This window comes from Cystoisospora suis (assembly GCF_002600585.1).
Source record: "Cystoisospora suis strain Wien I chromosome Unknown contig_6158, whole genome shotgun sequence".
NCBI classification, from domain to species: domain Eukaryota; phylum Apicomplexa; class Conoidasida; order Eucoccidiorida; family Sarcocystidae; genus Cystoisospora; species Cystoisospora suis.
This window is the reverse complement of record NW_027158947.1, coordinates 1,964-17,123: the sequence shown is the minus strand read 5'-3', so window position 1 is coordinate 17,123 and position 15,160 is coordinate 1,964. Positions and strand designations below refer to the sequence as shown.

Genomic DNA, 15,160 nt, shown 5'->3' with positions numbered 1-15,160 from the left:
CCTGAATTCGTGTTTTTCGAGGTTCAGCTACGAGCGGTCCTGTGATGGCTCGGGACACAAGAGAAACGTAGAACTGGAGAGAGACAGGCAGGTTTCCTGGGGACCGAGAGGAGTAGGAGTTCCTCACAGGACGCGTTCTTCGGCTGAAAATCACCCTCGGGACACTTAGAGGGACCGCCGCAGACCCCTCAAGCCCGTGAGACCAGCGTTTGGAGCGCTTTCGTAGTCGGACCTGTGGACCAGACTCGTAACCTTCACTACAGCTGGCGCGTGCCCGTTTTCCATCTTGAATCGAGCAGAGTTTAGGCGGACAGGCCGCACCCACGTAGCATATAATCTCGCGTGCTAGTTACCCAGGCCGCTGTCGGTGCGGAAACCGGGGCCCCGAAGATGGGGAACTAGACAAGCGTCACATGCTGTGACTAGCTACTACTATATCTGACCCAGCAAAGAGAAGCCAACGCGGGGGACGCGGGGGCTGTCGCTAGCCAAGTCACTGCGGTGTCTCCCCCTAAACCGCCGCTGCCTTGGGTTGGCAGCAGTTTCTGCCGAGTCGCTCCTCCAGCGAGGCATTCGACCCTGGAAGCTGCAGTGCCGCCGCGCTGCAGTGCGCTAAGACTCCCCGGTGCTCTGAATTGCAACGGCGGTCCACGTTTCTGTCAATTGAGGCGGTAAAAAGACTGTTTTCATAAAACCACGCAATACTAAAACATGGCATGAGTCAACGGTGACGGTCGGAGCCCCGCTCTCGCCCCCGACAATCGCCGGCNNCCCGACAATCGCCGGCTACCACAGTGTGTTGCGTTGAACTCTTTCTCAGATAGTTGCGAGCTTTTCTGATAAGAATAACGGAACTAAAAAGGCCCATTATTGCAAAATGCTAGATTAATTTATAAAAACATATGAATCTCCTCTTTACTCGCTAATGGGCTGCGGCGCCGAACCGCGTCTCGCCCAGGTCGTCGCGCGGTGCCCTGCCGCGACGACTCTGCAACACTCCGCCAGGCGCCTGCTTCCGCGCGAGTCCAACGTCTTCCTGCGGCCGTAGCGCGTGCTACACGCGGGCGTGACACTTACGCTGTAGCAGCAATAGTAGGTCAAATAGCTGCAACACTATTCTTGCCACACGAGTTTTGCTTTCTGTTGCTGTAGTTGCGGCTTGCTAGAAGGCGGCCCCGGTCCGTGTTATTTGGGCTGCCCAGCGTATCCTTCCATGTGCACTTCTCTTCTCCAGAAGTACTCCCGGTGGCCTCAACCGCTCCGTAGCTGGGCCGCATTGTGTACTAGTGGAAGGAGAGGGCTTCGCGACCTTGCGCGGGGTGACTCGGTGACAGCGGGACGCAGGCCTCTGTCTACCATTGTACGTGCGGGTTCTGAAGGTGGGAGAGTGAAGGCAGGGGAAAACGCGACAGCACAGCCTGGCCATTGGCTAGCGCTCTCTTCGCTCCGTGTTTCTGGCTCCCGGCGAAAAAGAATCAAGTCCTATCCAGGAATGTGCTGGAACCGATAGCTGCCCGGAGCCCCATAGCGCAGCAATGGACGCCTACTTGCCGAGAAGCCACTCAGTCAGCTGTAGAAATTCCAAAAAACGCCGCTGCTCTCGCGGACGCCCTCCAGCGGCTGGGCCCGAAAGGTGCGTGCACTCAGGGCTCCACCGACCCCCGCTCTCTCGGAATCGACTCCGGTTTTCAGAATAGTGGCGAACACCTGAAAGGGGAAAGGGTGGCCCGCGGTTTTTCAGAGGGCAGAAAACTCTAAAACCCTACCTGACAAAGCGCCGGCCTTCATCGCGCGGAGCACTGCGTGTCTCTTCTCTACGTGCTACCGCAGAAAAGACACTAGAGACTGACGAACTTGCATCAGCTATATAGGACGCCGTTGAACACGATCACGTGTCAACACACAGATACTGTTGAAATAGCCTCTAGCTCTTCGACGCCTTTCGCTAGCCACTGGGTACAATGGTCGACTGGCCCTGTAGCTACGCGAAATAACACGCGCGTACATTCGCGACCTGCAGACTAGGATGGTAGCACGGGCACATATATATACACACCCAGCAACAACAAAGCCCCTGCACTTCTGATACACTCTCCCAAAGACTACACAATGAATGAACAGGACACGACGCTCATGGAATTGCATTGCCCCACCGGTCTGCTCTGTCTCCCCCTTCCACAAAGGCAACCGCGAAAGTTCCTGCTCCCGGCTCACATTACGCAAGCTAGCATGGCCGCGAGGTCAGGTTGACGTGCACGTACGGAGCCCCCATTTGTACAGACGGAAAAGTGTGCGCGTTTCTATTCTTTTTCTGAGCTGAAGACAGGCCACCCCGGCAGCGCCACCAAAGTCCGCCCTGTAGTGATCACGCTCAGCTGGATCGGCCCTTATTTCCGCGTTGCTCGTTTCTTTCGTCCCCTGAGTCAAAAACCACCACAAAGCGCTTCGACAGTACCAGAGATATGGGAGGTGATTCAAGTTGTGCTGTGCTCCAGCACGCTTTCGTGAGCCCAGGATAACGGGGATCAACTCCAGGGGCTGCGGAACCCTTCGCCGGGGTTATCTAATCTGGAATCTAGAGAGAAACCAGACCGGAAAGACGCTGCACCACATATCTTGAATTACCCCGAATACCTCATGCGCGGCATGTGCTACAGCCCCCGGCGGAAACAACAAAGGCGCGCAAATTGTACTAGTCCCGTGTAAGGCTGCAGCACGCGGCGCGCACACTAGCAAAAAGAGACAGGAGGCTTGAGTTTCGTTTTCATCTACACGAGGTCGCTCTCATGATTCCTCAGAAGCTGAATGCCGAAACAAAGGAAACGCTGAAGACGTTGCCGACAACACAAAGGCATTTACGTGCCAGCTCCGGGTCCTTGCCTGCCTGTAAGCGTGACTGAACCAGTGGGATGACCTCAAAGAACACAGAATAGCCGGTTTACACGTATGGATGTCTTCGTCACTGAATGGAGTAGGTTTTCATCTGTGGCATAGAAGTACACCGCTTGCCCCGGTAATAAGCTGAGAGTGCACTGTTCGCAGCTGCTCGGCTTCGTTTGCATACCCGACATTTCTAACAGAATCCTTCGCAGCTTCGGTCTTGGCTGTGCTCGGTCCCCCCTGGCGAAACCCAGTAGTTGCTTCGGCGATCCCTACAGGGGAAAATACCCGAAAGAAGATATCAATTAGGAAATGAGAACAACCACCGCGTACCTGGTTCGCCAGCGGTTTCTGGGACAGGGAGCACCAGTGAATGGAAAGCAATCCATAGGGTTGGAGACTTTTGGATCCGGAAGAAGAGGCCACAACACACCCGGTGGACCGGTACAAAATGCATCGGGGAAGTTCAAGCGGACACAGACACCGAGATTGCAAATGTGCCATGACACGCTGTAAGGTAACGGGCCTCACGTCGATCTGCTCTTCAGGTACGAGAAACAGAGCGATACCTCTGTAGTCAACGCCTCTGTCCCCCCGACTGAGCTATCTTGTTCTCTTAAAGATGGGTACAGCGGTACACCTGGCTTGCACAGCATACACATGTGTATCTGTGGACCCAGTGCTCAAACAAATACTTTGGACTGATCCGCGTGAAGCGCACCGCGCCACACAGTAGAGCAGCCGTCTGAGGTTTGAAAAAAATCAGTGAGCCATGCATAACACCTCCAGCAGATACAGGTTCCTTTCCGTATTCACGCGCCCTTGTGCTTCGGGACACGACAGGAGGGGAAACCTTTTCCGAAAGACTCCCCCTTCGTAACCGGAACACGGCGTCGGCAGCCCGACTTCCTGAAGACACACGAACTTCGCACGTCTTCTTCAAAATGTGGTATCTCCTCTCTTTTCGTCGGCAGGAAAGCATTTTCAACTCCTGCATACGTAAAGCGTGTACACGCGGATAGGCACACAACTATGCATATACCAAGTACCGGCAGAAGTTGGTAAGACAGACCTGGCATGACAGCCCCCTGGGCACCCCCGCGTCCTGCCTCTTTACGACGTCGTAACATCTTCTTGTACCCTGATCTGAGAAAAAAGAGAGAAGAAATTCTTGGCCACAAAACCTGGGATTGAAGGAGCGATCGCGGACACCGTCCAGCTGAACTCGCCTGTCGTTCACAAAGAAAGGCCATTGATCGTCTCTATGGTAGACCTGCCTCGCCTCCCTCACCCCTTTGGTTACCAGTCCATTTCCCGCTAGAGAAAGCGTAGCAATAAACACGCTTAACCCTAGAGCAGGGCTCACAGCGCGAGGGTGACCGGGATGACTTGAGCGCCCGTGAAAGAGACACCGAGGCGTTTCAAAAGAGGACTCCGGTAGGAAGAGCCTCTCATCCGACGGCGAGCACACTCTCTCCCCTGGTTCTCCTAGAAAGCCTCTCGCACAAGAAAAAGAATTAGGCTTGCATCACTTCTTGGCTGAACTCCTTGTGGTGCTACGAGAGGAAAAGCTGCTTCTCTAAAAAGCGGAATCCAGAACACTGACTGGAGCCTATACGTATATTGTCGACTGGCGGCGTGGCCGCTCTCGTCAAAATATCAAGGGTAACTCCACAGAATCACAACAGCTCGTTTCTGTTGAAACTCCAAACTAAGAGGGAAAACCAAAGGAAGACAATGCACACGAAGGAGGAGCGTTCCGCTGAATAAGAAGGAATGAGAAGATTGAGAGCGCCCTGTGCTTCAGAACGCCGAAAGGGAAATGCGACAAAGCATTGGTACACTGCCTACGATAGTACAGGCGAATCGCTCACTCCAACGAAAAAACGAAAAGTCCGGCACCAGCCAATCTTGGTAGTGCAGAGAGAAGTGACTAGGCGTTTGATGAAAAGAGTGGCTCGGTCAGGAGAGATACACCAACGTCGACACCAGTAAGGGTGGGGTTCTCCCAGCAGTTTGCGCTTAAGTTGCTTCGTATGCCTGTCCAGCTTCACTGCAAGAACCAAACCCAGGCTCCACCCGCGTGACAAGTATTTTTTGGTACGTATACTATACGTACTTATGTATCCGGACAAGCGGAAACGAATCTGTACGAAGTACCTACGAAGATGCTCTATGTCCCAGACAAAGAGCTGTTGGCCATGCAGGTGCTTGTGCGTCCTTTCGACACATAAGCCTGTCGTTCACCTGAACACGCATGCGAGCCCGCCTGTGACTGCGCCAGCGGGAGAACATAAAGCGCGGCAGACAGGCCCCAGTCTGGCATAGAGCCACAAATACAGGAAGCTCCCGCGTTTCATCTACTGTGCAGATGCAGTGAATCGTGAACCGCCATCACACCGGCGCACGCAGACGTGAATGATGGTCTTGCTGCATACTGATCCATGAGTCCGGTACGTTTCTGTTGTGAGACGAGGACGCGAACGAGAAAGGCAAACTCGCCCCGACCCTTCTATACGTCTTGTCCTAAGCTACAGCCTAACACCTCTGTAGCTTTGGGAAGTTTCCAGCACGCCAACTCTTTGCTTCTCCTCTGCTGTCTCCTCGCTGACTTTCCTTTCACTGCTCTCGTTGTTCTTTTCCTACCTTTCGCATTTCCTAATCCACCGTTCGGGATCAGGAGGCATTTGCGGCACACTGGGATCGAAGCCCTTAGGCCACCGGGGTCTTCTTTTCTTCTTTTTCTTCGTCTCGTCTATTGCGTGCCCGCCTTCTCCCGCTTCCCCTCGATGCACTGCCTTCTTCTCGAGGGCATTGCCGCCTCCGCCCTTACGCCCACTTGAGATCGCGGTCGGCTCATGCCTTTCAACTTCATCACTATCGAGAAGAAGGACCTTCTGAGGAAGTTTCTGTTTCAGCTCCAACAGAAGTGGCGAGCGTGCAGCGAAGCTAGTCCTAATGTCGACACCGTTGCCTGCACCACCACTGCCCTTCATCTTGTATTCTCCGTGCCCGTCGCCATCCTTTTGTCCTTTTCTTTGGTCAAAGTTGCACTGCAGTACGTGAGAGCCTGCCTCTACTGCGCCTACTAAAGCCTGTATATACTCGGGAGAATTCCTTGGAAGCAGCTTTAAAACCTGCTGAAACTTATCCATAGCTTCCTCCCAACGCCCCAATGCGAGGCACGAGGACGCCGACGTTAGGAGGACAGTTACTGCATGCAGACTGATGCCCTCGTCTCCCTGAAACCATGGAAAACAAAAATAGTCACGGCGGAGACACTAGCTAGAGAGACAAACGGAGGACTGCGACACGGAGCAAAGAGCGGGAAGGCGTGCAGGCCGCCGACAGCGCCGGAATCCACTGCAGATGCAGTAACGTGGGAGCGTAGCTAGTGTAGGTATAGCATCCACTATGCTGCAGTGCACGGATTTTACTGCGCTGTGCTCGTACTGTGTCGAGTGATTGTTTTGCGAGTAGTGTATGTATTATTGTGTATTGTGCGGACGCGTAGGAGTATGTACCCGTGTACGAGTCTGTGGAGGCACGCGCGCCGCGTGCAATGTTATGTATGTTTGAGTTTGTATTTCCACTTGCGTGGACACGCACGTGTGTGTGTACACGCATGAAGGAAAAAGGAGGGGATGCACCCACGCGCTACCGACTGCGCCAAACGCCCTGCTTGACGCGCCCCAGCTCGCACAGGACAGTCAGGCAGTCCTTCTGAACTATGCAGACCAAGCCGAACAAACAGCTGTCCAAAAACCCAAGAAAGAATGTGACAAAAAAGGAGGACATTAACCGATGGCACGCGAGAAGCTTACACGCAGGGAGACAGCGACTTATTACCTTCTTTCTTTGTTGGTCTTTCCAGAATCTGAATTGGGCATCGAGGCATTCTAATGCTCCTTCTTCGTCTCCGGTCAACTGCTGAAGAGTCACAATCTCTCTGAGGAGAATTTGAGAAGTCGTACACGTGTCGTCTCTTTGTTTCGTATCCTGAGGCGCCGACGACGATGAGGGGGTCTGCGACGAGGTCTCGGAGCATAGTACGTTCTGCAGAACAAGCCCCTGAGCTTCTCTTAAGAGCCTTGTGGCTGCGCTCGTATCGTTTTGGTCTAGACGAAACGTTGCAAGACAGATTCGCATCTTGATCGATTCAGATGCCGGCAACGAAGCAGCCTCATCGCCTTCGGCAGACGACAGCAGAAGCTCGCGAAGCTGTTCTTCTGCCCTAGCAGGACGGCCGGCGGCAAGCTGGCAGGAGAGTGGGCACAGGCGAGAACGTGGGAGAGAAGAGATCGGTTACGAAAGAAAAAAGATGAGCTGGGAAAGCAAAAAGCCAACGATTCGACGAAAAAGAGGGAGGAAAAAGTGTAGAAGAGCGGCGGGCACACACAGGTGGACGCATGTACACGTGCATATGCGGTGAGCGCAGGGCGAGACAAACGGTATACAACGGCACGTACAGACAGGCGTGCGGATAAGAGATAACGGGCTTCACTGCCGACGGGAAGAATTTCCGCAGTCCCCCCGACAGCCCCCCGCTGCACTGAACGACAGGGTGTTGTATCATCTCCCACCTCAAGTTCCTTGCACGTCCCTCTCCTGGCACACATCGTCGGCACTCGTCTTGCACAGGAGTGAAATCAACAAGACGCAGAAATACATGTATGCGTATGTCCCCGTGTTGTAGTTGCAACTCATGGTGTCTTTCCCGTGCGGTCCCTGACAAAGAGGCGAAAACACGCGCGTCAAACAAAAAGGCGGGAACTGCACGCACTACGCACGGGTATACTACATGACGGCCGTAACTGCTTGCAGTCTGGAAAAGATCCCGAGTTGTCAGATGATTAGCGGTCACCTCCAGGAGTGATGTACTCTGATCTTCTGACTATTTCGGTGCGGGCACACCATACCGCGCTCTCCCCCTTCCTCGTCCTTCCCCTTTCTGCCACCCTTCCTGCCGGCAGCGATTCCACAGACAGAAGGTGAAAAGTGGTATTTCCCACTGACCGTCTTTTCAGCCTCTTGCTGAGAAACCAAAGTTCCCCAACGGTAGCCAGGGTGGCTTACCTGAAGAGACGCTCGAAGGCGAAGAAGACTGGGAACCTTCTGGCCAAACTTTGCAGCCACTGAGACCAGAAGCCTCCGAGCTTCCTCCAGCTGCATACAGGCCCAGGGGGACGAACCACATCACCCAGAACACGAGACATTCAGTGAGAATAAACGGGTGCGTACCAGGATTGTGTGGCGCACTCCAAAGCGAAGGTCCCCGAGTTGGACAGATTGAAAATCTGACGCCAGCTACGCAGTGGTCTTCGGACCGCCGCGGGAAAACCCTCCCTACTGCCGGACTGTCGTCTGTACGACTACGGCCCATGCACTTGTACGGTAGGAGTGCATACAAAGACGACAGATGTGTGACAGCTCTAGCCTCTACACAACAGAATACAGACATCGGTGAGCACACACCTTTCAGGCTGAAAGCCAGGAGTGTTGTCTAAACCTCTCGGCCTTGTGAGGCACACAAAATGGTGCACCCGACACAGCAGGCTAAACGCCGCGGGCACGTCCACCGCCTAGTATGGATATGCCCCCGTGCAGGAAAGGAAACATGACTTACCCGGCCCGCCTGAATGAAGGAGATGCAGCGGTTGATCGAGAGCGCTAAGGCCTGCAAGACAACGCATGCAAGCGGACTCGGCCGAGAACTTCAAGGAGAAATGTCTTTTCACGTGGGAGAGTACAAACTGTAGCTACCGACCACAGACATCTATCTTCATTTAGCGAGGGCCGTTCCGCACAGTCAGCCACAGAATCACTGAGTCGGAGGAAGTAGTCTTCCAGTTGTCTCGCCTCTGGAACTCTTCTTAGTCTTCCCATTCATCAAGCTGCGATTCCCGGCGACACCAGAACTTGCAGGAAGTGCGACCGCGTCCCCGCTAGTTCCCAAGTTGCGGGGGGTAGTGCCTGTGTACAGAGAGTAGTAGTCCACTCTCCGAGTAAAGATTCACACGCTCCTGCTGGGCATTACGCGCACCGGTTCTCCCAGTGTCCCGGCAGCCACGGCACCAAGCACCGTTGGCCACCGCTTCCTTTTGCCAGGCCGGCGGAGCCCGTAGACATCCGGTGTGCGAGCCTTCTTCAAATGCAAGGAACTGCCGCAGATTCATGCCTCTCCCTGCGTTCCCCGGGGTGCGCCCACTCTTGAAAGACCCTTCTACACTCGTACGAAACAGCATAGCCACATTCTCGAACACCCGGGATACCACTACCGGAGAGGGAACCTCTGGGCACTTGCGTAGATATAAGCTCCGAATAGCGTGCCCTGGCCCCACACTTCGAAGGCGTAGTCTCTGTTGAAATTCCGCTCAACACAGGTGCGCTGATACGGAAATGTAGGTAGATATATCAAGACAAGACGTGTCAGCTGGGACGTCGCGCTCCGTGCATGTTCCACTTATTGTCCACCGTGTCCCCCATCGCGCTCGAGTTTCTTGCCAGATCAACAAATTTATCTCGCTCTTCTAAGCGTTCTCGGTCGCTCCTGTGGTAGCTGGATCATACTATGCAGGCACACTCAGGACACAGCGTACCCCACCGCCTCTGCACTTCTTGCTGCACAGCCGCACCAAGATCTCGGACTCGCAGTGCAGTTCTGTGTAGTTTGTTGTTGCAGACGTGTGCATAACAGTATTTGCCAGCCCAGAAAGACACGCACAGAGGCGAAAGTGTCTTCTGTATTAGGGGCTTGGGAAACATCGCAGTACCTGTCCCCGGCTTAGCTTTTGTTCACAGAGTTGCTTCGAGCCTCGCATGATGTTCTTCATCGCATCATCAAGAGTTTTTGTAGCTGAACAGCCTTCAGCACCTTCATGTTGAAGAGCCGTCGAGGCCCGTCGTTTTTGCTGCTGCTGACGAATATAGACATTCGCTTGTACCACCGTTACCACTCCCAAGTCAACTTCCACACTCTGCTCCTCCTCGCGCCCCCCACTCAAACCACCCCCGATGACTCCACCAGAGCATCTGTGGAAAGAGAGAAAAGACACATCTCGCTCGGTCTCACTTTGTGAAGATGTACATGTGGACTGAGTATACCTAAGAGCCAGAGAACTCGACTAGTAGAATGGCTGAGGTATCAATAGCATCTGTTCCATGCTTCCACGCAAAAAGAAAAGTATCCTTCTCCCACACTGCGGAGCGATTACACGGGAGTATGCTAGACAGCGATCTGGGAAAGAAGCCAAGTTCGCCGTCCTCTGGTGAAAACCAGCGCCCCATTCACCTGGGAATTCTTTTCGCTGTCTTCACAAGGAAGAAGTAATAGCTTTCTGCCGCAGCAACCGGATGGGAGAAGAAGGGTGAGTCACCCAACACCAGCTAAGACAATCCGAAGTGGGTCTACCGCAACAGCGAGGTTTGTGGACGCACCACGGTCCCGCTGAGAGCTGGTAACCCTGAACCCCCTCACTCGAACTACTATTATTGCGATGCTGTTGTACGAGAAGATCTACAGAAGAGACTACGCACAGACCTCCTACATACAAGGTTTCTCTGACATCTAAACCAGCATGGTGTCTGAACTTGAACGGAGAAATTCCAGGTCAGACGGAGTAACTTGCAGGAGGCAAAGGTCGAGTAAGGCCACAAGTAAATAACCCCTAGAGAAGTCCCCCCAACAAGAAGACACCCAACGAGACAAAGCTGGTTGTCTAGCTGACTACGCCGGACAGAGTGCTTGCCGATTCGCCTTACTCCGTGGACCGCGACCATCGTAATCACGCACACGCAGACAGAGACGAGGTTCTGAATACTGGACTTAGAACTAGAGGTGATATAGCTTGTAAAGCTTACTCTCTCCGTGTCACTCTCGTTGCGTGCGGAACTGAGAAACAAAAGAACTCGTAAAAATGCCTCCTATGATATTTGGTGACTGTGGGAAGTTACCGAGTCGCCTTCTGATCTTTGGCAACACGACGAAGAATAAGATCATATATCTCATGTGCTTCTTCCTCTCGATGCTGCATATCTCGTAGATATCCGATTTGGGCCAAAATGCCTGCCATCTCCGGGGACTGCGAAAAGGCTTCCTCGTCATCTTCGACGTCCGCTATCCCACATTCTTCCTTACACAAGGCTGAAACAGAAAGGAATTCGCTGCAGGCTGTATCGTTGACGAACGCTTACGTGCTAGCAGAAAGACATCTAGACACATGCGTACATACACGTTTATACACAGACCCTGCTACTTGGAGCACGGGAAGATGAGAAAAACACGCCACCCCAACACCAAAGTGAAGCGAACACCCACGCCTTTTCGACTGGATATGAGAAACATGGTTTTCGAAGTCCCCCCGCCGGGACACCTTGGACGTTAGTCGATCTGTCGTGTAAGCGCTTGAGCACGCGTGCATCAAACGAACGCCTACCCGTCATATAATTTTTTGGGTAGTTTGCAATACTGACTGTAGCCACAACGTAGACGTACACAGGCCTGCTTCTCAATCTGTACCACTACAGTGTAGCTCTACAGGCGCAGAAAAGCATCCGAGACAGTTCTTATCCACCTGGGAAGAAGGGCGGCCCGGTGCGCAGCATACGAAGAGATCTCTCCGCCCATTTCAAGCCAGCCGCACGACATACATACGTATCGACATTCGTCTTTCACAAACCTGGGGTCTGCAAAGCATACGCAAATGTCCGCCTACCACGGGCGTTCAGCTGCGAGTGCTTCTTAATACTATCAACATGAGCGGCGCGACCTAATGCGCACATCTGTACGATGGTCGTGATACCTTTGACGGTAAGCCGACACGAATCAAAAGAACGTAGCTGTTCAGCTTCACTCTGTCATGCTTACCGTACACGGCTAAAACAACCACCCCGGTCTACGCCACCATCTTAAGCTTGTGTATGGGCACTGACAACTTTGGGCGGGACTCGTACTACATACATACATACCCTTGGCTTGGTGAAGTAATTCTTCTGCCTCCTCAAGCCTCCCTTCCTGGATCGCCACACACGCTGCGTTGAACGGAAGCTCGTAGGTACTTGTAAGCCGATTTTCGATGTGGTGCCGGACTTCCCGTGGTACGAGAGATCCCGCTGCCCCCAACGCGACTGATGTAGAAGTAGGCACAAGCCCTCGTCCTCTTTCTTCGGACCTTAGAGCTCTCGAGCATATTGCCGACGAGAGGAAATTTGTTAGTAGCATCTCCTAAAGCAGAGGCGCGCAAAACACGATGCATGGTCTTTTTCTGCTCTCGGCGTCATGAAGACTTCCGTGACGCGAACTTCGGAGAAAGCGGTCCTTCTTCAGCAATCCATGTGAAAGGAAGCTGTGTAGGGGAGCAGGAATCTTCAAAATCAGCGACACTGCGAAAGAAAACTCTAGTGCGTTAGTCGAACAAGGCGAACAGCCCGACCTTACATAGTACAGAGGTTGGACACTTGCTTCCATGGGAAAACACTAGCCGGCGAGACAACGTGACCCATGTTTCCAAGAACATGCACTCGCAGATAACATCTGTTGCGGCCTCTGCTGTCTGTCAGGTAAAAGCAGCACTGCCTAGGGTACAAGGATCTCTACGTGGCCACACCGCCTTTCATTTGACTCGCGGAATCTCGTGTTTCTTCTCGTGTAGGTACACGTAGTCCGAAGTGAAAGACGGCTACCGGGACAGGACTTACCAAGGTGACGCACATAACCCCGCGGTTCGAAAAATGCAAGGACTATAGTTAAGAAATTTCATGGCCAAAGCACAACATTCGCTCGGAAAGTGGCTTGTGTCTGGGGCCGATTTTTCGATACATGGTTTTGCAGCATCCCTGCACCCTCCTAAAAGACAACGGCGGTTTCATTTTCTGCATTCAATAGCATATGTGAGAGGTCCCTCCCTGATATACAGACAAGAGCGAGGAACCATCAATGGCCGGTGTGAAGCGCCTAACAAGGTTTTGTTGCGAACTAAGCCTCTGAATTTCTTTTCTCCCGACTCACATTTTCAGGATCTGTCTGTAGGAGTTCCTCGTAAATTGCCTGGCAACCTTCGTAATCTCCAAAGCGATGTAACTGCGTAGCAATCCCACAGCACAGGCCCTCACATGTGTGCAGCAGACACTTCTCCTCGCAGCTCTACCCGGAGACACAGGCGTTCAGACGGAGTGCGTGTGTATGTCCCTTGAATCGTAGAACAAGAGGAGGCATCCACGATTCCGCAGACAATCCTGCGCACTTCTACGGCGATGCGTCCATAGAGAGCCGGACTCATGATCGGCTGGGGTTGTGCTTACGTGCCTGTCAAGAAGCAGTGTCTCGCACCACCCGCGATCACGAAGCTATGCATACATATACATTATAAAACGTATAGACACGTAGAGAAACAAAAACTTCCACTCAATCACCCATATGAACATTGACGGATATCAAATTAGGCTCACTTACGATCTGGGCTTTTAGATGCGTCATCCTACTTCTTTCGTCCTCGGGGAGCCCGGCAATGAAACTGGCATTCGCCTCAAAAGTCTCGAGAGCTTTGGGAAGCAGATTGAGTCTGTACATACAGTAGATCTCCTCGAAGAGATAAGCGCGACCCCCCTCTGGCGAGTTCCTGCCCTCTTCGTCGCCCTGCATCTTCTGCAACGTGCTGACCAGATCCATTGCAGGACGCCACCTTCCAAGTTGAAGAAGACAAAACAACCGACACTTTCCGCTATCTCCATCTAGGGGAACTGCAGAACAACGCAAGGCGGCACGAGGAAGCATAAAACAGATAAGATATAGTCGGACTCACCCAAACCGTTATATGCGCGACGGCCTGGCAAAAAGGAAAGGGCACGTAAGAGCATCAAATAAAGACATGGCTCTACAAGGCAAGGGGGCAGCAAGGCCTCTTGCAAGATGTGACTCTTCACCGTCGGCTACTCTCGACACATTTGAACACGCCAACAAGAATGTTTTTTGCCTCTCCCTCCTCCACTGCGGTTCCTCGTGATGCTGCAGAGAAGAAAGACTGCTCAAGCGTAGAAGCCAGTCACCGGTACCGGAGTCGCCTTTCCCGTAACTGGTTTATCTTCTTGAGGCTCACGTTTGCTGGAGATTTTCAATGCGTGCGAATAATCCTCTTGACTGAGAAATTCCTGAACTTTCTTATACGCCGCGGCCAAAGTCTCAAGAGAGGGCGGCTCTGTGGGCTTGTGCTTCCTCTTGTCCGCTCCAGCCATCGCCATTGTTGCGCCGTGTAGAGTGATCGACGCAATCACGTGAGGAAGGGAACCTTGGGCCACCGCAAAAAGTACGAGCTTACTGTTACAGATTCAGGAAGCAATTGACTGAAGGGCACATCGAGAGGCGGCGTCCGACGGGAGAAAGATGGAGCGAGCTACGTTGGCGCAAGGCCAAGATTAGTTCTAGCGGCTGGAAAAAGGACCAGGTCGAGGAGAATAAGCAGACTTCATTGCATGGTATTTCTCCGGCAGCAAGGAGCAATTTAAGACCATGCGAAACTCTCCTGGGGTGTCCTCCGTCAGGGGAGTCCCGAGGGGCCATGTACATACGCGGGGCGCTAAGGCACGACGGGGAATGGGAAGGACAGGGTATGGACACCCGACATAACCAAGGTGAGAATGAGAAAGACTGAGAAGAGAGTCTTTCACTCGAGAGCGGACGTGGAATCAAAGCCGGCAGGATAGGACACACGTTGACCGGAACCGGAAAACTTGCGTTTGCTGCGGCCCGCCCAAATAGTAATGGTGCACGACTTGTCACACGACCGGCGCACGGCACTGAGGCGTACAACAGAAATAAAAGGATCAGTCGTAACAAACAAGAGATCGGCACACTTGTGAGCACTGCCGATACGCAGTAACCAGAAACGCATGCGCCCGAGAATGATCGTGCTTGCCGTGAGCGGTTATAAAGGGCTGGATTTCTTCGACTGAAAATACTACAGGAAAGATGAAATGTATACAGTAGAACTGATGAACCAGCGTACGAGAAGACAGGTACTGAACCTGGGGGTTTTCATCGGGCCTTTTCTCTCCCGTTCTCTTAAGCGTGTCAGCTTCCCTGGAGTCGCATGTCGCTTGCTTCGCGGTGGTTGGGGACCGAACTTGTCGGCAAGCGCATACGCCAGGGGCTCTTCAGAGAACAGCGCGTGATAACAACGTGAGCTCCTCAGTACGCAGCCATCAGGAGCAAATGAGTGCTTTCGCTGCTTTTTCGGGCGACATACGAAGGTGTACACTAGCGGATTTTACTCCATACGGGCAGCTC

General features: G+C 53.1%; 1 protein-coding gene across 1 annotated transcript; it reads right to left on the bottom strand.

Annotated features, from left to right (window-relative positions):
* Positions 1–2,293: 2,293 nt before the first annotated feature.
* On the bottom strand, positions 2,294–14,931 carry CSUI_009842 (srp72 rna-binding domain-containing protein). Its single transcript, XM_068069951.1, has 11 exons — positions 13,974–14,931; positions 13,331–13,617; positions 12,887–12,958; positions 11,848–12,103; positions 10,834–11,023; positions 9,654–9,912; positions 8,507–8,557; positions 7,795–7,956; positions 6,730–7,137; positions 3,065–6,122; positions 2,294–2,418 (listed from the first exon to the last, which is right to left on the bottom strand). Exons 1-10 carry the CDS (start codon positions 14,113–14,115, stop codon positions 5,523–5,525), a joined length of 2,427 nt encoding a protein of 808 aa, XP_067918073.1. The 5' UTR covers positions 14,116–14,931; the 3' UTR covers positions 2,294–2,418; positions 3,065–5,522.
* Positions 14,932–15,160: the final 229 nt, after the last annotated feature.